The sequence below is a fragment of the Antennarius striatus genome, chromosome 6 (assembly GCF_040054535.1).
Source record: "Antennarius striatus isolate MH-2024 chromosome 6, ASM4005453v1, whole genome shotgun sequence".
In the NCBI taxonomy this organism is placed as follows: Eukaryota; Metazoa; Chordata; class Actinopteri; order Lophiiformes; family Antennariidae; genus Antennarius; species Antennarius striatus.
The window spans coordinates 9,982,952-10,005,200 of NC_090781.1; the positions used below are offsets into that span (position 1 = coordinate 9,982,952).

The 22,249-nt window shown below is 40.6% G+C and overlaps 1 protein-coding gene across 2 annotated transcripts in view; it reads right to left on the reverse strand.

Annotated features, from left to right (window-relative positions):
* The window catches only part of LOC137596590 (CD166 antigen homolog A-like), a 39,660-nt gene extending 31,064 nt beyond the window's left edge, over positions 1 to 8,596 (reverse strand). For both annotated transcript variants that reach the window (XM_068317251.1, XM_068317250.1), the window contains exon 1: positions 8,311 to 8,596. In XM_068317251.1, the coding sequence (XP_068173352.1) occupies positions 8,311 to 8,377 (67 nt within the window). In that variant the 5' untranslated portion in view covers positions 8,378 to 8,596. The remainder of the gene's footprint in view (positions 1 to 8,310) is intronic.
* Between the last annotated feature and the right edge of the window lie 13,653 nt (positions 8,597 to 22,249).

The following is a 22,249-nucleotide window of genomic DNA, read 5'->3' on the forward strand; positions in this document are numbered from 1 at the left end:
TAATAAGAAATATATTAATTCAAGCATGATAACTGAACAAATGTCACCCTGAGCATAAATATAACAAAGCTGTGCAATTGTTAGAAACGCACTGGGGGATAATATTGTAGCTGCGTGTGAGATGTTATCCTGGTTTAGTTTGTTCTGTTAACAAATGACATGATGGAGCAAGCCCAATACAGGAAGACAGGTAATCCTGAGATTTCCTTGGGAAACAATAGAAAATCTGCTTCGTCCTAAATATCTCTAACTCAAAAAGGAAAAACAAAACAGGGTTTTATTATTCAGTGTTAAACACTCTGCTGTGTGACCCTGCACATTAAAATGAAATCATTATCATTATAGGAGGAAATTACAGTATGTGTTGTGTTCTCTGTATCTCCTTGCATGGAGGGAAAAATGAAAAGTAGTATAATGGATTATGAAGTCCTCGTTGGGCAAAAATTAAACAATAGAAAGTTAATTTAACAGTGTCCTCACTCTGGAGTGACTCCTTATATTCACTCTTATGTGACAAGCACTGCTGGTGAATTTAGTATTAAACATTACTGTTTTTTCCTGCCATCACTGTAAATCGAGCCAAAGTTAAGTCTACAATTGTTTTTCGCGATGAAGGGGATGAGTCCATTCAGAAGTTGTGTTTAAATTATGCCGATAGGATGTGATGCTCAGGAACGCGAGGCCACTTCACCTCTTAAGACGTCCCATTAGAAAATGAAGTGTTGCATTTAATTACCAGACAAGCATCTCTTCACCTTCCCCATATGGTCTGGCAATGGAACACCTGAATATTTATCAGAGAGGCAGAGTGCTTTATCATAAAATATCTAAAAAACCCACATGACACGACTATGTTAATTACTATGCAAAGAGCCTTGACTTGACTTCTTTAAATAAAAAGAAACTCTTACAAAACGGCACTACTGCTGCGGATGCTTGGAACAAGACAATTTGAATAACATTAGAATGCGTACTCCTCGTTTAATTATGGATTTTAAAAGATGATGCACGGAGGTCAAGGGTTTGTCAACTGGATAGGGAACGTGTCTTTCCTTCCAAAAAAGGAAGTGGGGCAGAAACAAAGTTCAGTTTGAGAAGCCCCTCAAATACGGAGAAATAATGATAGAATTTGCATTCATAGGCATAATCAGGAGAATAGCCTTTTCCACATAGTTTTCTGTGTCTGACACTACAAGACACATCATCTTAATTACCTGCTGTACATTAAAATTATTACTCACACCGTTAATCTGTGTTGTATTTAAACGACCACGTGAAAAGACCAGTTATGATAATTATCCATTCCATTTTGCAGCTATTTTCATCTGTTCACCTTTGGCACATTCTGCTTTTTAACCTTTAGCCAATGATCTTACATGATTCTCCATTCATTATTTTGTCTGCTCTTTAACATTAAGTAGACATTTCAAATATTTTACCTATTTCAAAACCGCATTAATGAATTCTCTTTTTATACCCTGTGAAGATGTGATGTTAAATGTTAACATCTACCCACACTGATGGGAAGCATTGATCAGCATATTGAAGGCAATTTGCTGCATAAACATCAGCATTGCACTTGTCTGTGACCCTCCGATTTTTGATTTTCTTTTTAGTTACATCTCAATCTTTGTCCATGCTAATACAGACAGAAATAAAAAGAGTTATCAACCAATAAAAGAAAATACCTTCAGAGTGCAAACCACCATATTAAAGAACATCTTACACCTCTGCAAATGTGCAAGGGTTTTCCCGAGTGTATAGATGAACTGATGACCCACAATGATGGGACACACATTTAATTTTCTATCTCAGAATAACAGGCTTTTAATTCCATACACAGATATACACCCCCGCTATCTCCTCTGCAAGAGTGTCTCCCTGAATGAGAACTCCTGTCTCCTGCAAGTTCAACTGAAGCAGCATATAATCAAAGATTGCTCCGGGCAATGCAGACTGCTACTGCAGTCTATGGGAGAAGGATAGTGGACATCAGTAGAACACAAAGAAGCAGCTTTTCAGACAACACGAATGTGAATACTGAGGTCAAATGCAGACACAAGGCCATTCTATTGAGTCCCAAAGGCAAGACGTAATGGAGATCTGTGTGATTTTTTATGAATTAAAAAAAAAAAAATTTGCTAAACAGCGCCGGCGTGAATAGAGCAAGCACTCAGAACTGCAAAAGAGCTTTGGACTTAACAGAGCACGATTCAGAAATGAATGGGAAGACAAACCTCCCTGTCATTTTCTAAGTTGGCCTGGAGCCGGACATGAATGTTTCACCTTTTGCACAAAAGCTGGGTCAACCCAAACGACTCCCCCTCAACATTAAATAAAGTCAGAATACAGGTTCGATACAAAAGCAGCCTCCTGTCTGGGTTTTATGAGGGTGCAGGCATTAATCTTTGCTTCAAACTCCTCTAATTTGCTTCTTTTACATGCTGGAGCCTACGGTTCTCATCCCATTGCTTTAACGATAACGTATAATAAGTTATTGAACGCAATTCACATATAACAAAGAAAACAAAAGAACCCACCCTCTGTCTTGTTATACATATGTACCCAATCATTCCATTCCTTAAATATTCTCTGAGGACAAATGATTACCATCATAGTTAACGAAGCCTAACACAGCAAAGGCTCTAAAGATAATCTGAACAAAGATCCAGGGACTGTTAAATCTGGGTGTGGTCACAGGCTTTTCATATGGAGGAGAGATGCCCCCCCCCCCCCAGTCAGGATGCACATGTTAAGTGCAGAGACAGGCTGCAGCTACTCTGTGCACTCTCCAAGGGGTGTGTGCTACTCCATATTAATGACAAAAAAAAAGGGAGCGGGACCAAGAAGTTGCTATCATACACTCATTTGTTTTAAAAAGAGCCGACCTCACAAAGCAGTCTGCAGGAGTCCACAGGAATCCAGCGAAAGCTGGGGGCTGCATCAATGACAAAAGATGGACGACCTCACTTTTTTTTTTTTGTCCCCGAAACAAGGGACTGCCCAATTTCAGAGCACTGCTGGTCTTTCACCAAAAACCGAGGATACCTTCATGCATTTCAATGGGGGTATTCCTGCGTAAAGAAACACCACTACGTGCCACAGTCATCCCTCTCCTGTTGTTAAGCCTTTCTTCATGACTGAAACAATGGCATTGCGCTCCCTCGCCTTGAATAACAATAAAACATCATTTTGAAAAGCTGAGGAAGAGATCTGAGCGCAAAGTGGATAAAGTAAGAAAATTTCAGAGGGAAAACTAGGATATTAGTATGTTTGATAAAATATCACATCAGTTAATCTCACTTGAGTATAAACATGACTGTATTAAAAGCCAATAAAGGGATAAATGCTAACTGTCTTTCTTTACCTAACCAGTAATTACCATAAAAAAAGGACAGCTCAAGAGGCGAATCTAGCTCCAATAATAAAAGCTGAACACACTGTGCCCTCGTGCATTCGCACGTCAACGCTCGCGACTTCACCTCATCGTGGATTTTTGGTTGGCAGTCATGTGATACCGTACGTGCATCCTATTGGCTGACGGCTTCTGGAAGTGCCGCTATGTTCTGTGAGTCTCGGACTTACGTGAGACACAAAAGTGCTTTAAACAGTCAATGAGAGTGTGGCAAAAGGTAACACAGATAGAAGGTGGTTTAGTATCAGTATGGGGAGGGTCCATAAACGGTTAAATTACCATAAATAATAAGATAGTTTGTCATTCTATCGCGGAATTTGTTAATCACGTGCGGTTCATGGAACGCATTACCCGCGAGGAACGAGGGTGCACTGTATATCTCACATTGACATAAAAAAAAAAGGGTAAAGTCAATCACAAAAGTGTAATTAAGGTTCACTTGCTGCTGTTTGACTGATAATCCTGTTTGTAAAACTCACAACAAAGGACCTTTTTCTCAGTGAGTCATCGCCTCTGAGAGATTACTTTAGCCACACAAGTCCTTTCATTTTCTCAAAGCCAAGCCACTCATACATTTCTCACCTCGCTGAGTCCAACTGAGGACATATTACCTATTTGACATGTTGGAAACTCAGCATGTTCATGTGGTAGCTCTTATTACTTTTTACCGCCATCTTGCTACATCAAGTTTTGGTTCGGTGCTGAGATTTTGGCACAAATAAAAGATAGTTTAGCAGCTTTCGCTAAACAACAACCAACTACAAGTTAGCATGAAATGAATAAGAAGGAGACAAGTGATGGGAACCAACAACTTCTCCAGCAACTGCGCACACAAACAGGAATTATAAAGAGGCACAGGCTCCACGGCCTTAAAAGCAAACATTGTTCCACCTGTTCAGTTTCCTGCTGGGCGGGAAACATGAGAGTGTGTGTGTGTGTGTGTGTGTGTGTGTGTGTGTGTGTGTGTGTGTGTGTGTGTGTGTGTGTGTGTGTGTGTGTGTGTCTGTGTGTGTGTGTCTGTGTGGGGGTGTTTGTGTGGGTGTGTAGCACTCCAACTCACAGGTTGCAGGGCAAACAAACACCCACATGAAGCAGTCATGCATGTTGAAATTCAAATGCGTTATATCAGAATTAGTGTTCTTTGTTGCACCGGAGTCCATTGCTGTGTACAGAGCAGGTCCAAAGGTAACACATGGTCCACAGAAGCTCGACTTCCCTGGAACCAGCACGTGCTTTGCTTTGGACACCGTGGTATCCAAAGCTTTTTTTTTCTTCTAGTTATGGGTAATTAACAGCTTAAGTTACCATGAGAACAATTAATTTAGCTCGCATTTAGTCTGTAAAGCACCGCTGCTAGGGGTGCTGGGAGGAATCCTGCACCCCCTGTTGGGAGGTGACCCTGGGCTTCCACCCTAATGCTGCTTTAATTTACAGTACCGCCTCAGCTGTCTGAATGGGCCTCTCTGAGCTCAAGAAAGTGTCCCCGCTTTTTGTCCCGCTGAGCAGCACCTCAGCCTTCTGTTCACATTTCCAGGTCTTTCTTATTCTGATCCAGACCTGAGGTGAATACAATTCAAACAATCAAGCACACAAAACACACAGTTCTCTTTGTCGAAAATCTGTGTCTGTTTTTTTCTCACTCACTTTATGATTCCTGGGTGAGTAATGGCGTCTTGTCTCACTTTATAACCGATGCGAACCCCTTCTTCACCACAAAAACATGACAGAGTATTAGGGTCACATTGAGAAAAAATATCTGGCATTTGGGATTAAATGTGAAATATAACAAAAATAAAATGGTGCCATTGCAAAAAAACATCCTGATGTATAGCGGGAACAACAGGCTGATGCAACCACTTTGTGTCGTCTCCTCAAGAAAAGAGGCAATTTCCTCAAAGTCTGCTGGTTCTTTCTGCAGAGCCGACCTGCTTTCTGACACAATCTTCTCAAAGTCCTGATACTTAACAATTTGTTGTTGATCACTAAACAGTCAACATTTATTTATTTGTCTTGGTAAACATTCTGATGATGACAGGCTTTTCATTTTGCCCTCTAGTATTTAGACTAAAATAACAACTGTGAAACTATTCTCATTATATTACCTAGACTTTTGTTTCTCATAGAATTACAACTTATAACAACATGACTTCTGGCTCCTGAGAATATAAAAAAAAAGTTAAATTAAATTGACTTTATTCTCAGCATTTCCATTTTTCTATTACCCAATTTGATCGGATACTTTGTCCCACAGCTATATGTAGGATAATACGATATATGTACCATAATATGTTTACAGATCGGTAGATTGAATTTAAGTCTGATATTCTATTTCCTTTCTCATTGAATCAATTATTCAGATAGATTGATATATAAATGCTTTATTGATCCCAAGGGAAATTTAGGGAAATGGTCAATGTTGATTCATGATTTAATCTGTTGCTTCAAAGTGAGCCCTTGAAATAATCCTGAAAACAACTTCACTATTTTAAGAGAAGGAGCGTAATAGTGACTCCCCTAAATGAACTACAAGTGCAGCATTTCTACTCAAAGCCATGATTTTGCTGAGTTGCCATCCTCTCCTGTCTCCAACTGAATGTTGCATGAGGGGACGACACACAATGTGCACAAAGAAAACTTTTCAAAGACGAAACAACCACAAACCGTCTAGCAGACATTAAAAAAAAAAAACCATGCCTACAAACAAGGCACTAAAAAAACATAATGATATGCAGCCGCATAAAATCTGACATGAAGTCTGCATTTAAGAGGCGAGACGAGTCTGGACGTAACCTAGTTTAAGATGAAAGAAGGGAGAGTGAATCTATCTCAGGTGAAATTGGGTGACCCTGGCAAGAGATTAATCCATTAACAAAATGGAGAGCCCCCGCTCGCTCGACAAGTAGTACCAGCTGTGACAGCGAGGAATATCTATCTGGGGAGGGGTGAGGGTGGCAGCAAGGGAGGGGGAAGGGTGGAGACGAGGGAGTGAACAAAAAAACAGACAAATCTTTCTAGACTATTTGTTGGAAGAGTAATGGAGGGCTCTGGGTTTTTTTAAATTTTATTTTCTTATCTGGTTCTGGCTATGGCTTCAACACAGAATCCCCCAGAGCGGTAGCTTTTTAATCAATTTAAATATTATAAGCACGCGGCTGTGCTTTTATTACTAGTATTGATGCACCTTTTATTACAAATCCCAACATCAATAAATCCTCTCAGTCATATTTGGACTTGAGAATGAACAAACTAAGAAATAAATCAAAATATTTCTTGTTTTATAACAAACTGAGGAAGAAGATGAAGAAGAAGGTTCAGAATCTGCGTGGACGTGTAGGAAATGACTGATCATCTGCTGTGTGGGCGCATACACACACACACACACACACACACACACACATGTTCTGAACATCATGTCATACAGCAGGTCTAAAAACAAAGCTGTGTGGATGACCACAAAGTGTGAACTCATCGCACAATCAGAGACAATCTGCTCAGCTCACAAGCAGACAGCACTGCAGCAGCACAGCGGTGCAACACACACACACACACACACACACACCCCCCACACACACACACTTTAAAAAAGGCAATTGGTTTCCTCTCAAATAAACCACCTGAGCAGGACTGACATGTGCTGCGTAGTTAATTTACAAGAGGCGTCACTGGAGTGTGACGAGGTGGACAGGAGCTCGGCATCTTGGGCCTTCCGTGGGAGTGCCGTGAACTCTTGTGCGCTTCCTGGCTGAGTCATGAGAACAAACACATGGTGCTACTACCTGTTGGCCGCAGACAGGAGACAACAGGAAACATGAACACAAAATCTCTTTTCTTACAGCCAAGACCAAAAGCTGAACAAAAAAAAAACAAAAAAAGAAGAAGAAAAAGAGAAAGGCATTCTAAAAAAAACAACAAAAAAAACAGCATCTCGTCTCCAGGGCAGAGATATCTATTTATACAAATGTTAAAACCATCACTTAATGCCAAGTTGCTTTCATTCACATCATAGCCAAGAACTGCCCACATCAAAAATGAGTCCTATCCTGCGTGTAATTACTAGAGGGAGACTTGGAGCAAAGCTTTCCCCCACCCAGCAGACAGCCTGTAATTATAATAAATCAGACAGGATGTGAACGGGCATCATCCTGCCCTAACAAGAGGGAACACACACACACACACACACACACACACACACACACACACACACACACACACACGCACACACACATACGCAAATAAAGAGGCATCATGATGACATCATGGCATGAGAAAAGCCTGGGTGATGAGGACCTCACCGCTCCCATCATGAAGGGTGGCACAAAGGCTCAGATTTCACGTCACACAAGCGTTTCACGTAGAGAAAAGTCACTTTTACAGACATAACACAGTAATAACACGTTAATTAAAAGGATAGAAGTTCGTAAAAAAAAACAAAAAACTAAAAGTACTTCATTTTATTCACCGCGACTTTTTAGGATTTTTTTTTTTTTTTGGCTTCCTTTTCATTGTTACGCAGAAGAATGGTCACGTAGGAAAGTGCCTCATGAATCCAATGACATGGTTAAATCAACATATAGATAATAATCCTGTAAGATATTTACATTTAAAGACAATCAAGTCGTACATTTTTTGTTAACTAATCAGGAGAAGCCCACAGTGGCGGAGGATCCGCGACCGAACACTGCGTGGATCACCACGAACTGAACTCACTAACTTGAGCGTCCCCCGCTCCTGTGGAATCAATAAGCCGGTATGATTTTTTTTTTTAGGGGGGTTGAGGTGGGGGGGCACCTGCGTGTGACTGCAGGGACCCCCCCACCCCAACCCACTCCCCAACACCTGCAGCTCTTGCGCACGGCAGCACACCAGCCCCGTTCGAGAAACAATACCTTCCTTACCTTGCAGCGGGAGCGCCGTGAAGAGGAGGGCGCACACGCACACGCAGCTGGCGGACAACAAGTGCATCCTTGCGGGGTGTCTCTCAGATTCTCGCTCGGCTCAGTTTGTTTCACAAGGTTGTTAGAACCACTTGGCGGAGTTTTTTTTTTTTTTTGGTTTTTGTTTTTTTGTGTGAGGTGGATTAAATCTGAATGATCCTCGGACGTTCAGAATTGGCTCCTCTCCCAGAGTAGCATGTGCTCTCCAACATGCGCTCACAACAGTTCTGGAGGAACAGGTAATTGCAAGGGGCACTCAGACGAGGGCGGGGGCTGCAGTCTGCCGCTCCGCCCCTCGGATGCCCCCCCCCCCCCATCCTCCTCTCCCCTCCAGTAGAACAGCACCTCCTCCCACACAGAAGTGCAACCCCCCCCCCCCCCGCCTGTTCCCATCCATCTCTTCTCTCTACCCCCTATATTATTCTTTACCCCCTTTATTACCTCACCACACACACACACACACACACACACACACACACACACACACACACACACACACACACACACGCACGCACACACGCACGCACACACACACACACACACACACAGTCTGTCAGGCTTCATGCATCCATCACAGTGCGTTTGGATTCGGTAGCAAACGCACCGAAACGCGTAAGATCCACCTTTTTTTTTTTTTTTCTTTTTTTTGATGAAAAAGTGGATCCTTTTTTATATATAAAAAAAAAACAAATATAAAAAAATAATCTAAAAATTTTGATTTAAAAAAATGAATTTTCTCCAATTTTTTTTAATCAAATGGCAGTCATAGTTGAACAAAGGCCAATATGAAGTCATGCTACAATGGCAGAGGAGATTAGTCAGAATAACTTCAAATAAGTTGGAACCTCATCATGTTTGTCACTTGTGGATTGCTGTAAAAGCGGCCCAGTGGCAGATTATGTCCTTCAACTAATTTGTTAATGGGCTACTTGTTTCAGTCACACATTAAACCATCAGGAGACCACCAGGAGAGTGCATATCTGAGCCCCCACCTACGAATGGAAATGAGTTTGCAACAACACACACTCTTTCAGGTGAGCAATCACTTAAAAGTATAAATCAAAAACTTTTTAGAACACTGAAATACTGCACTTCATTTCTGTTGCACATGTTCAATGCTATAATAGCGATAACACAGTTTACAACATGTGCTTCACAAACACTCTCTTCTGAACGATTGATATTTAAGTTGTTGCCATGGAGAAACATGAGGAATAGTTTTAAAATTAGGCTCAGGGCAAACAATTCACTGAAATAAAATCAAGATTTATATTTGTGCCTGAAACAAAATTAAAAAAAATGTGGAGCTATGGTTGGACAAAAACAAGTTTTTGAGTTACAAGGTGGATAGAAATTTACTTACAGGCAGAGAGACAGATACACTGGGTGATGGTTACATATAACACCCCCACCACCACCACCACACACACACGCACACGCACACGCACACGCACACACACACACACACACACACACACACACACACACACACACACACACACACACACACACACTCACACAATATGCCAGAATTTAATAATGCTATGCAAACCAAAATATCAAATATTCTAAATACATCACAGGACACTAAAAATAACAAAAAAAGCCTCTTTACTTCACTGCATTGAGCCATTAAGAGGTAGAGATTTATACAATTAGATAACATTAATCAGTTTTTTGAATGGCTGACATTTAGATTTTTTGTCATTTTTTTTCTTTGTAACTGACAACAGTGACATTTCTGAGCTTATTGTACCGAGAGACTAGAATCTGCAAAGTAATTTTAATGACAGCAATCATTCAAATGCTGTGAGGTGGAAAATTTTTTTAAAAATGTGAGATGAAGTCCAAGCAGATGTTTTCTGAGACAGAAAGTGTGCCACCTGCTTTAATGAATGTGCAGCCTCTGCAGTTTCCATCATTCTCCCTAACCTGGTACACATTTACAGATTTATGCACATTAAAACAGATTTAGAAGCACGTACTGAGGTTCGCTTTCAAGGAAGCCCTTCTTCTTTTTCTTTCCCCATGCACGAGAAGACACAGAGAGGATAGCCGGTTCATGTAAAGCAAGCTATAGGATGTTGCTTCGAGGTTAATTATAATGTAAAAAATTCTGTTTAATAATTAATCCTTAATGAATTATTTAAACCCTTGTTCAGGCTCCTTACTTTTAGATTTAATTCACTGAGTGCATTCAAAAGCAACACCACAATAATTAATATCCATATAACAACTATGCTAATGACTAGAATTAATGTGAAGGCTTTGACATCGTGAAAGCTTTTACCTCTTCACAATTGCAGTCTTGCTGTGTAAAAGAACTTTATTCCATTGCATGGCACAAAGGTTTCCCATCAGGCTTCCTGTGTGCTGGCAAAAAGATTGTCATTATATATGGAAGCCGTTTCCTGCCAAAGCATACTGTGCTTTAAAACAAGTAAAAACAATGACATTTCTACTCAGTCATTTTTTGAGAGGTTGGTGAGAATAACATCAAAGCATGTAAAATGTCATTAAATCCACTCTTGCTGCAAGCAAAGTGATTTACCACTGTGCTGTAGCTGCATGATCATGTTTGTCTGATTACAAAATGTGTGTGTTCACATGTGCATGTAGTAGGTGTTGGGCTAGGGAGGGATCAATCAGGGTGAAGAAGTAAGTGTTCCTCAGCCTGGGTTTGAAATTCATGTAGGTCTGTGATGGTTTGTGCAAATAGGTTAAGGGCATAGGCTGTGAAAACCCAATACGATTTGATTAGAAGTTAACTACAAAGTAGTGTTTTTCCTGCCTCGTTGCACTGAGAGAAAAAAAAAAGCTTTTTGTGTGGGTGAAGTGACTGAGACTGACTGATGACCGAGCTTGGAGTGTGGTGTTCAATTACTGAACAATAATGTTTTGGCCTTAACTGGGATTTCAGGTGAGTGGGTCGAGCACTAAACATAAAAAAACAAAAAACAAAACAACCAACAGCAAAAAAAAAAAAAAAAAAAAAACACCATAAAAAATATTGAAAACCAATAATTACCATTATTAAAAATAACTGCATACTTTTGAATTTTTTATTTTTCAAAGGCACATTTCCAGTCAGCCCCCACGAGTGGAGGAAAATATTACACACTAAATATAAGAAGAAGAAGAAGAAGTATACTTTATTGATCCCTCACGGGGAAATTACAACATAATAATAAGAATAACAACATTTTATTTTGAAGGAACTGTGATACTTGTGTTTTATGGTGATGATAGTGTCTTTTATATGATTGGTACAGTGCCTGTTCTAAATTTGCGTCAGTATTTGACATTGATGTAGAGTCTCCATTGCCATCATGTTAGCAATGCAAGCTCCAATGCGCTCTTGTAAAATAAACTCTTTCTAACATGGAAGCACAAGGAAATAATAGATACTGCTGTCAGAAACAACTGTGAAGAAACACACCTCCAGTTCACACTGTCACAGACATAACTAACACATTAACAGAATAAATAATGGGTTCAATTGGCAGAGGTCTAGGCCAACATCAGTGCTAGTGTTATTATGACAAATGTTATTAGTTCATGAAAAACTCACACAATTTGTTGACTCCAAGAAGTGAAGAATAGTTAATTTGTAGTCGATCCAGATATCAGAAACAAAGGCCACTGCAGTCAGATATAAGGTTATATCCAGTAGTAAATGTAAAAGCTCTATAATGCTTCGTTTAACCATGAGAAACAGATGCACCCATGACAAAGGCTTCGGCAGTGAAACTTCAAATGATTCATCAACAACCATGGCAACACTACAGGAGGTCAGTGACGTAATGATGTAGTCATTGGTGCATCAGGATGGACCCCTTTTCACTTCTTTACTTTAACAGCCTCATTTCAGTTATTTATTTCCATACACATTTGATTGAATTGCAGATACACTACTGCCATTTCATTCGGCGTTCAGCAGTGCCCTGAAGCTGCTCACCCACTGTTGCTTTAGAGCGCTGGCCTTCTGTTTATTCTAAATGTATTTATATTGGGCATGTCACATGGTCAACCTGAATCACGTCTTCTGACTTTCAGCAATTCACATGCTGTTTGGAGTGCATCAGATGGACAATATTCACTATGGGCAACCTACAGATAGAGAAGGATTCTTCACAATATAGCATGAGGAAAGGATGAATGCTCCTCTTTGACAACCCATGGCCCTGCTCTTACTTTATGTAAAGGAACAGACAACCTCCTGTTTCCATGGACTCTGGCAATGAAAGCACACATTTTTTGACACTCACTGATGCTGCAGACAGATAATCAGATTCTCTCTCCCCGCTTTCTCATGCTACAGGTCTAGATTCATTATCATAGGTGTGTTTCAAGTACAAAAATAATTAAATTCAGCTCTGTGACACTGACAACGAAAACACCAGTAGCCAGAAGGCAATGCAGCATGAGTTACACACTGATCATGATACAGCTCATTTGCAGCCTTGCAGTGGTCAGGTCTCCTTGGCAGCCCTTCATTTCCTAGTTGAAGCGGCAGATATGGCAGAGGTTAATTTGGATCAGCTCCAGGCGTTTTGAAAATCAAATTTCTCCCTGTCCCATTGAGGTGTTCACAACTCCTGGGAGGTAGACAAGTGATTAGTCTCCTACATGAGAGTCTCAGTAAACTGTGTCGAGCAGTGAACACAATGACCCTGACATTTTAAGGATGGTCAGACGGAGGGAAGGTCCACTTAATGGCCACTTCTGTACCATCCAGCAGGCCAACTTTGGATCGATAATTGCTTCATTAGTTAATCTGATTGAGTGTGTGAGCAGCCTGTATTCGATGCAGAGTGGCCCCTCTTTCTGTGAGGACTCTCCGTTTTATTGATTTCATTGTTCTCTTTGGAGCCCAACTTTTCCCCAAACTAATCTTCACATTTACACAAAGTAAATGAGAATGGATCTCTTTGTTTGAGCTCCTCATACCATCCCTGACTTCTATCATAACCATGAATGGAAATGGCTTTCTTGTACCCACAATAAAACAAATGAGAGGAAATGTAATGTGTTGCTGACAAGCTTCTGAGTTCTTGTGCCAAAATGATTTAACATACACACAATGTTACATTCTAAACTGAAAGTTGTGGTTAAATGTGCTTGTGCGGTGGTAATACATGGTGTATTACTAATGTTGTTCACAAAATGTAGCCTTTTATGTCTGAAAGTTAAAGCTCCGTTCCAGCTGGCTTCGGGCGTGAGGCGGCGGGAACTCCGGGCGCGACGCCAGTGCACCACGGAGTCAGACAGAGACGCAGACAAACATACACTCACACACTCACACCTACGGGCAATTTGGGACCGGCCAATTAACCTGAAGCGCATGTTTTTACAGGTGGGAGGAAACCGGAGACCCCGGAGTGAACCCACGCAGACGTGGGGAGAACATGCAAACTCCGCACAGAGCGGGATGCAAACCCAGAACTGACTTGCTGTGCGGCGACAGCGCTACCCACTGCACCACCGTACCGCCCCTGGTTGATTTTAATAAGGCTGATGCACGTTGTCTGATGATTGTGTGTCCCTGTCAAAAAATGTGCGTCAACGCAAACGCCTGACGGACGCACGCAAACGAGAAAACTGAGTTAGTCGCTGTTACTCTTTTATTTATTGCATACACTGGAATTAGTGAACATTTTCACAGAATTTTGATAGAATTAAAATACTAATTAAATGAAAAAATACTAATAAAATGAAAAATGTAGCCACAAGAGGACACAAGCCAGTGTCTTATTGTGCTGGTCCCGAGCCCGGATAAATACAGAGGGTTGTGTCAGGAAGGGCATCAGGCGTAAAACTTTTGCCAAATCAAACATGAGAATCAAACCTATGACTTCCATACCGGATCGGTCGAGGCCCGGGTTAACAAGGACTGCCATCGGCACTGTTGACCTACAGGGCGCCGGATGAAAATGGACAACTGAAGGAAGAGAAGAGGAAAGTGTGATCATAGGAAGAGAGAGAACAGGAATGCCAAGAGTATAGGACTAAGAGCAGGGACGTTGAATGTTGGAACTATGACAGGAAAACGTAGAGTTGGTTGACATGATGCAGAGAAGGACATACTCTGTGTCCAGGAGACCAGGTGGAAAGGTAAGGCTAGAAGTTTAGGAGCAGGGTTCAAGTTGTTCTATCATGGTGTAGATGGGAAGAGAAATGGAGTAGGAGGAGGATCTTGAAGGAGGAGTTTATTAGGAATGTCCTGGAGGTAAAAAGAGTGTCGAATAGAGTGATGAATCTGAAGCTACAAGAAGGCATGATGTTCAATGTTGTTAGTGGGTATGCTCCACAGGTAGGATGTGAGCTGGAGGAGAAGGAGAAATTCTGGTTGGACTTTGATGAAGTGATGCAGAGCATACTGAGAAGTGACATAGTTGTCATTGGTGCAGACTTCAATGGACATGTTGATGCAGGAAACAGAGGTGATGAGGAAGTGATGTGCAGTTATGGTATCCAAGAGAGGAACGCAGAAGGACAGATGGTAGTTGACTTTGCAAAAAGGATGGAAATGGCTGTAGTGAATACTTTCTCCCAGAAGAGGCAGGAACATAGGGTGACCTATAAGAGTGGAGGTAGGAGCACACAGGTAGAATACATCTTGTGTAGACGGTGTAACCTGAAGGAGATCAGTGACTGCAAAGTAGTGGTAGGTGAGAGTGAAGCCAAACAGCATAGGATGTTGGTGTGTAGGATGACTCTGGTGGTGAGGAAGATGAAGAGGGCAAAGGCAGAGCAGAAGACAAAATGGTGGAAGCTAAAAAAGGAAGAGTGTTGCATGACTTTTAGGAAGGAGTTAAGACAGGCTCTGGGAGGCCAGGAGGTGCTTCCAGATGACTGGACAACTACAGTTAATGTGATCAGGGAGACAGGTAGGAGAGTACAGTGATACCTCTACTTACGAATGCCTCTACTTACGAAATTTTCTACTTATGAAATTTCTCAGCAGGGAAATATTACCTTCACTTACGAAAGAAATTTCGACTTACATAATGTAAAAACACAGTATCGGCTGATACTCGAATAAAAACACAGTATTGGCTGATACTTGAATCTCCCACAGATTCCTGAACACAACATTCTCATAGCTGCTCTGCCATTGGCTATTACCTATTACGTATATTCCTGGCATCCCATTGGCTAAGATGCTGACCACTCCACCTCTGTGTGGAGCTAGAACGGTGCTTATGGAGTGTCTCGGCATTTGGCACTCGACCCGTGAGGTGTTCTGACAGTTTTGCGCAAATATAATAACTTTTTGAGTACGTATTCGCTATGGACCCCTAGAAAGGGACGGAGAAAAGAGGAAAAGAAAAGATGAAGAATAGATTTTTTTTGTCCATACAAACAAAGCAAGACATCATAGAAAAGCATGAAAAAGGGATCCGTTTGGTTGATTTCGCCAAAGAATATGGCCGTAATGCATCTACAATCACCACGTGATTAAAACAAAAGGAAGTTTAAGGAGTTTAAGGCATTGCGTGGGTGGTTGGAGAAGTTCAAAAGGAGGACTGGAATTCACTCTGTTGTGAAGGTCTGTCCTGGAAAGGAGAGGTATGACAGTTAGTCGCAGTAAGACAGAGTACATGTGTGTGAATGAGAGGGACCCAAGTGGAAGAGTGAGGTTACAAGGAGAAGAGATCAAGAAGTTGGAGGATTTTAAGTACTTAGGGTCAACAGTCCAGAGCAATGGAGAGTGTGTAAAAGAGGTGAAGAAGCGTGTACAGGCAGGATGGAACGGGTGGAGGAAAGTGTCAGGTGTGATGTGTGATAGAAGAGTTTCAGCTAAAATGAAAGGAAAGGTGTACAAAACTGTGGTGAGACCAGCGATGTTGTTTGGCCTAGAGACAGTGTCACTGAGGAAAAGACAGGAGACAGAGCTAGAGGTAGCAGAGATGAAGATGCTGAGGTTCTCTCTGGGAGTGACCAGGAAGGATAGGATCAGGAATGAGTACATCAGAGGGACAGCACATGTTAGAGGTTTTGGAGATAAAGTCAGAGAGGCCAGACTGAGATGGTTTGGACATGTCCAGAGGAGAGATAGTGAATTTATTGGTAGAAGGATGCTGAGTTTTGAAGTGCCAGGCAGGAGGCCTAGAGGAAGACCAAAGAGGAGGTTTATGGATGTAGTGAAAGAAGACATGAAGGTAGTTGGTGTGAGAGAAGAGGATGCAGAAGACAGGGTTACATGGAGGCAACTGATTCGCTGTGGTGACCCCTGAAGGGAAAAGCTGAAAGGAAAAGAAGAAGACTATTAAAATGAAAGCTCCATAAAGCTGAGGGGAACAGAAGAATCAGCTGATAACTCCCTATTATTTTTGCAGATTTAATTGTGTAATTCTGGCACTTTGTGAACAAGAAAAATCTAAAGACATAAGAAGTCATGACTTGAGGTAGATGGAGCTTTGCCTGACTTCATTGTTCTTGGAAAATATTTGATTCATTGGTCTTTCGTAGTTCATTACTAAATATTATGCTGAACAGAAATGTGATTTGAACACTATACTTATAGTGAGTGGGTTGCAGGAAAAGTTCTTTTGGAGAAAAATGTCAAAAATGAATGAATAAATATGCTTTTAATGTTTTGAAATACTGATTTGAACAAAAACAATTTATAAGAGATGCTATGTTATTTTGGCCACATAGCTTATGATATTTTGCATTAGCACGTGGATCATTTTTGTTGAATGTATATCCAAATATCTGGTACATTTACCAAGTTTTGAGCATGTAATTCTATTTTTAAATTTGATATCATATTGTATGTCTTTTCGCCATACGCAAGGATTTTATCATGCTTGAACTTGGCTAGTCTTACATTGGGGAACTGTGTTGCAGGATGTCAGCAAAAATTTACCAAGATGAATTCGCAGTGAAGCTCTGAGCTCAGAGGAAAACAGTGATTCCTTTAGGCTTACCGCCTGTTAAGGAGACGCCAGAACTACCACAGATTTAACAAGTTGAAGAGTGTTGAATAAAGACCCTGAAAAATTCCTCAAAGCTGAAATAGATTTAATGATCACAAATCACAGAATGCATTTCTTCTAAAGGGGAAATTATATTGTCATTTTTACAGTAGAATATGCCTGACAATTTTCTGCGATATTTATTTCATTGTTTACAAAGATATGATAATAAGATAATTTTGATGAAATATTATTGAAATGAAGTCTGTCTAATTATTTTCTGCCAAAGCCGAATTATCAACAGGCGACGTAAAAACTATTATGTGAGAAGACGATTTAAGTGATGTAACCAATCCTGTTGATTTGTGGTAAAATCTGTGAATTAGAACTGATTATACTGAGAACTGAATGGATGTTCTACCGGTGAAATGTTCACGCTCCTTCTTACCATACATCTGGCTTGGATGGAGCTGTTGGTGTGTCTTACATTTGACTTAGTCTGGCTGCTTGTCTACCATTTTTTACTGGTTTCCCCAAGTACCTGGTTGTAAATCCATAATTATGATATATTTGACCATGTGCGTCAGAGAAATTAATCATGAGGATGTAGACCTGCCTATTACAATACAGACATTTGTCAGTTGTCAACACTCTTTATTTCTCACCTGAACCTGAAACTATTTGTTGGTTTATCATTTAATGGCAGTTTTTGCTAAGCGGAATCAGCCATACTTAAATGTCACCTGCTGTAAAATGATTGTTTGAGCAACAACCCAAAACAAACACAAACAGCACTTTGTTATCAATCTTCATATAGCTGTGAATATTTTAATGATTACTGAGAAAACTTCTTCTGGCACTTTCATATATTGATACACAACACTGAAATGTTCCATGAAATTAACCATCAAAGTAAAGATAAGTCATGTTATGCCAATTATCCTACTAGAATTAAAAAAGTTTCAAAGGGGAGGTTTGTAGAATAATTCTTCGCTCAATCATTTGCTTCTTCTTCTTCTTGTGGAATTCAGTCGTAAAAAACAGGTTGACATTCTGTGTGCTGGATAATCTTTAAAGCAGAAGCAGTAGATACCGGCTGAGGTGAGATACAATCTCTTGTTATATTGGTGTGAAAAGGGCATGTCGGGAATATCAAACAGTTGACAAAGTAATCAAATATTAAAGATTTTTTGGTGATGTCATTTATGGTCTTGGAGTAAAGATTTCTGGAATTTAATCGAAGTGCAGTTTGTGGAGTGGAAAAGAGGAACTCCAGCTTTCAGTCATACAGGTCGTTATGGGCTGATGTGTGCTTTGCATACAAAAATCTTTGGCTCAGTTGAATATTTAAAATGTGACATTAAAGACATTTGTTAATAATAACAGAAATTACTACTGTTGCCACAGTGGTTTATTCAACAACCTTAGATAAATGTCACAGCATTTAGAGCTTAAGAAAGGTCTCAGTTTGGACTCACTCAGAACAGTCACGTAAGGTAAATACCATAAAAACAGCACAGAAATTCAAAATACAATATTTGTGAGTTTCACAAACAGAGAAAATCATGTTACAAAATGGCACCTCCCCTGTAGATGCCCTGCAGTGACTGCACCAGAAACCCCAGGAGGTTTGCCTGACATCGAGTGCCGGAGGAGTCTGGTTATGTTGTTGTTGGCAGATAAATCTATTATTAGTAGGTTTGAAAACCGGAACTCATCAGATCTCATCAGCTCCTCAAAAATGTATCTGTGTGTGTGTGTGTGTGTGTGTGTGTGTGTGTGTGTGTGTGTGTGTGTGTGTGTGTGTGTGTGCGTGCGTGTGTGTGTTTGATATGACTATCACCACCTGGGGACCTACATTATGATCATCATCATGGGTCTACTGGACCCTAGCTCAGATGGCAACAGGTGAAAAGCGGGGTACACCGAGGATGAAACATCAGCTCATTGCTGGGTCACACAAAAGAAACACACTCACACTCACACATATGGACAATTTGGAGCAGGGGGACTCAATTAAAACTCACGGAGGTCCAGTTATGAAAATTTTCTCTTCGTAAAACGTCCGACCCAGGTCCAGTTTGTGTCTCATGTCCACGTTTTCATGGTTTCAGCAATATTGATTGTCAATTTTCAATGCAGGATATATTTAACTGAGTGCACAGCTAGCTAGCTCTTTTACATAAATAAAAGTAGACCCAAACAAATAAATTTAAAGCCTTTATGTGAGATTGAAGAACACACAAACCTCGAAATTAAAAAAAACAAAACTACAAAGCACAAACGGTTGATTAATCCTTTTTTCTCATAAATTAAAGAAGTCCTAGTATAAAGAACTGAATGTCTACGCTTCAAGTAAAAAAACATTAACATCTTCAGTAAGCCATAAATAAAAATGAGCTCTTTCAGGGTAAAAATGAAAACAGAGCTTTCTTCATGAGAGAAAGGGGCATGTGACTGGCCGCCAGTACAGTAATTTAAATCTTTGTTGGAATGGACTCAGTGCCAGTCTTAAGCAGGGAGGTAAGTGTTCATTGGCGAACCTAGAACAGTACGTCCATCTATTTTTTTCCCACCTCTTTATCCGCTGTCACGGGTCACAGGGAGCTGGAGCCTATCCTATCTGGCTTAGGGCGTTAGGCGGGGGAAACTCCGCATCCCAACACGATGTTTATGCATCCCAAAAGTAATAACGGAATATACGGTAGAAGCGTACGCAAAAATTGATTTTTTTTTCCAATAGTACAATATAAAAACTAGAAAAACTGTTAATTTGAATGTTTTTATTAATAACATCATAACTGTTAAAGTTAAAAAAAAAAAATTAAAAAAAAAAGTTAAATTATATATTAGTTTTATCAAAATGTTAAAGCCTGGTAGTCATTAAAAAACAGCTTCAGAAATAAAGAAAGATGTAATACAGTGTTTTTTTTACTTTTGCTTTTCACTTTTGCACCAAGCTGAAAGAACCTTCTCCACGCCAATTTCAGTAATATCTGTAAGTAATATCTTTTAATTATTCTTCATGCAATAAAGCACTCATGTGTCACTTGCTTTTTCACAACCTTTGCATCTTTTTCTGAGACATGGTGATAATCAACCAATTAATTTGTATAGCGCTTAATCACGTCAGCAGACATTTCAGAGCGCTTTAACAGAGAGAGAAACCCAACAGGCCCTAACAGGGTGTAACTAACTCCTCATTCTGACTGCAGCGTGTAAAACGAGCAGACATCGTGTTGACATTTGGTCGTGACGTGAATCTCGTGACGAGAAACTCGCGCGAGATCAAAACATAATAGTAATTTGCGGGTTTAAAATTTAAGTGAAGCAATTGAAAAATTGTGAACACTTTTGTTGAATGGAAGTGCATTTAAAGCTCGCATCAAAAAAATGTACGTCAAAGATGCAAGGACGCATGCAAAAGTGAACACTGTAATGCATGGCGCTGCCTGAATAGTTGCATCAAGCTCTTAATATTTCGGATTTTCTGGTTGCTTAGATGGAGTTTTTCCACACATCTCATCTTTCTGTTTTCCTGCAAATGTCTCAACAACTGCATTCAAGCACTTCTTCACAACTGTCCCGTCACTAAAAGATTTTTTATGTTGCCCCAAAATTTATGATACCTTTAGTAAACATTAGTTTGCACATTGCTGGGCTGTTAACGTATGCGTGATCAGTCGGGCAGATCTCTCATACTAGGCTTGCCCTCAGCTTGGACTTCAGAAGATAGCTCTGGTCAAATGCTCTGCGTTTTGTGTCGTAGTGGCGCTTCACATTACCACTTTTAATTAATACCATATGTTCGGAGCAAATGAGGCACAATGGTTTTGAACTGCCTGATGGAAGATTAAATCTAAATTTCTTATTGTTATCCAGCGGTTTTCCTGAAGCTGTCCGCACCATGTCTTCTTCCTCTCTGCTCTGCTGTAAAGGTCATCTCAGAGTGTTAGCGGCAGCGGGCTGTCTTACCTCCAGGTGAGCTGACAGTCGGGGGTAAACAAACTAACCCTGATTGGCTGGACTGAGTGGAGTTATTACCGTATTAACTGGAGTAGCAGTGCCTGGTGTCTCTAACCGTTAGAAAAAATGCTCCAAGAAAATCTACTCTCGTGAATTTATCATGGAGTGGTCACGGGTCCGGACAGAACCATCACTCGGTCTGGATCCGGACCACGATCGGCTATTTGGTGGTGTCTGATTTAGAGTAACCAATTCATCCAATCTACGTGTTTTAGGAGGTGGGAGAAAACCAGAACCCATGCAGACATGGAGAGAACAATTAAAACTCTGCACAGGATGGAATTAAACCCAGATCCTTATTGCCCTGAGGCAACAGTCTACCCATTGCTCCACTGTGCCACCCTGGTATGGGCTAAAAGTATCCAAATCCTTTTGCGACATCCTACCCAAGGTGGTTGAGAAAAACAGGGCCAAAGTGTCGTCGGACTTTAGCTTCCACATTGACAAACAGCTGACCAATCAGACACAACGGTGGTGGAAAAGAGAAAAGGAGGACAGTTCGGCATCAGGGAGAAAGAACAGAAAAAGACTGAGAGGAACTATGGTTTGAAAGAACAGCTGGAAGGTGGAAGGTCAGAACTGTTATGGTCCCTGTAGCAGTAGGTACACTCGTGGGAAGTGACCCCCCCCTTACTGGAAGAGTTTGGGGGCTAACTTCCAGCAGATTCCAGCAACACCATTTTTTTCCAGATGACATTTAACTTCTCAATGTTATTCTGGTCCTGTGAGGCTGTTTGGTTATTTAGCCTGTTTTCTAAATAACTGGAGAGAAGACGACTTTTTTGACAGTGCTATACTGATAAGATAGCACAAGTTTTCCTCATGATTCTACAAAGTATCAGACCTCTTTACAGGTATTATATGATCTCATATTGTTTATTTATTTGTTGTAGCTGACCTGGGGTTGTTATTTCCTCTTCAGAAATAGTGCTAAGTCAATTACTCCACCT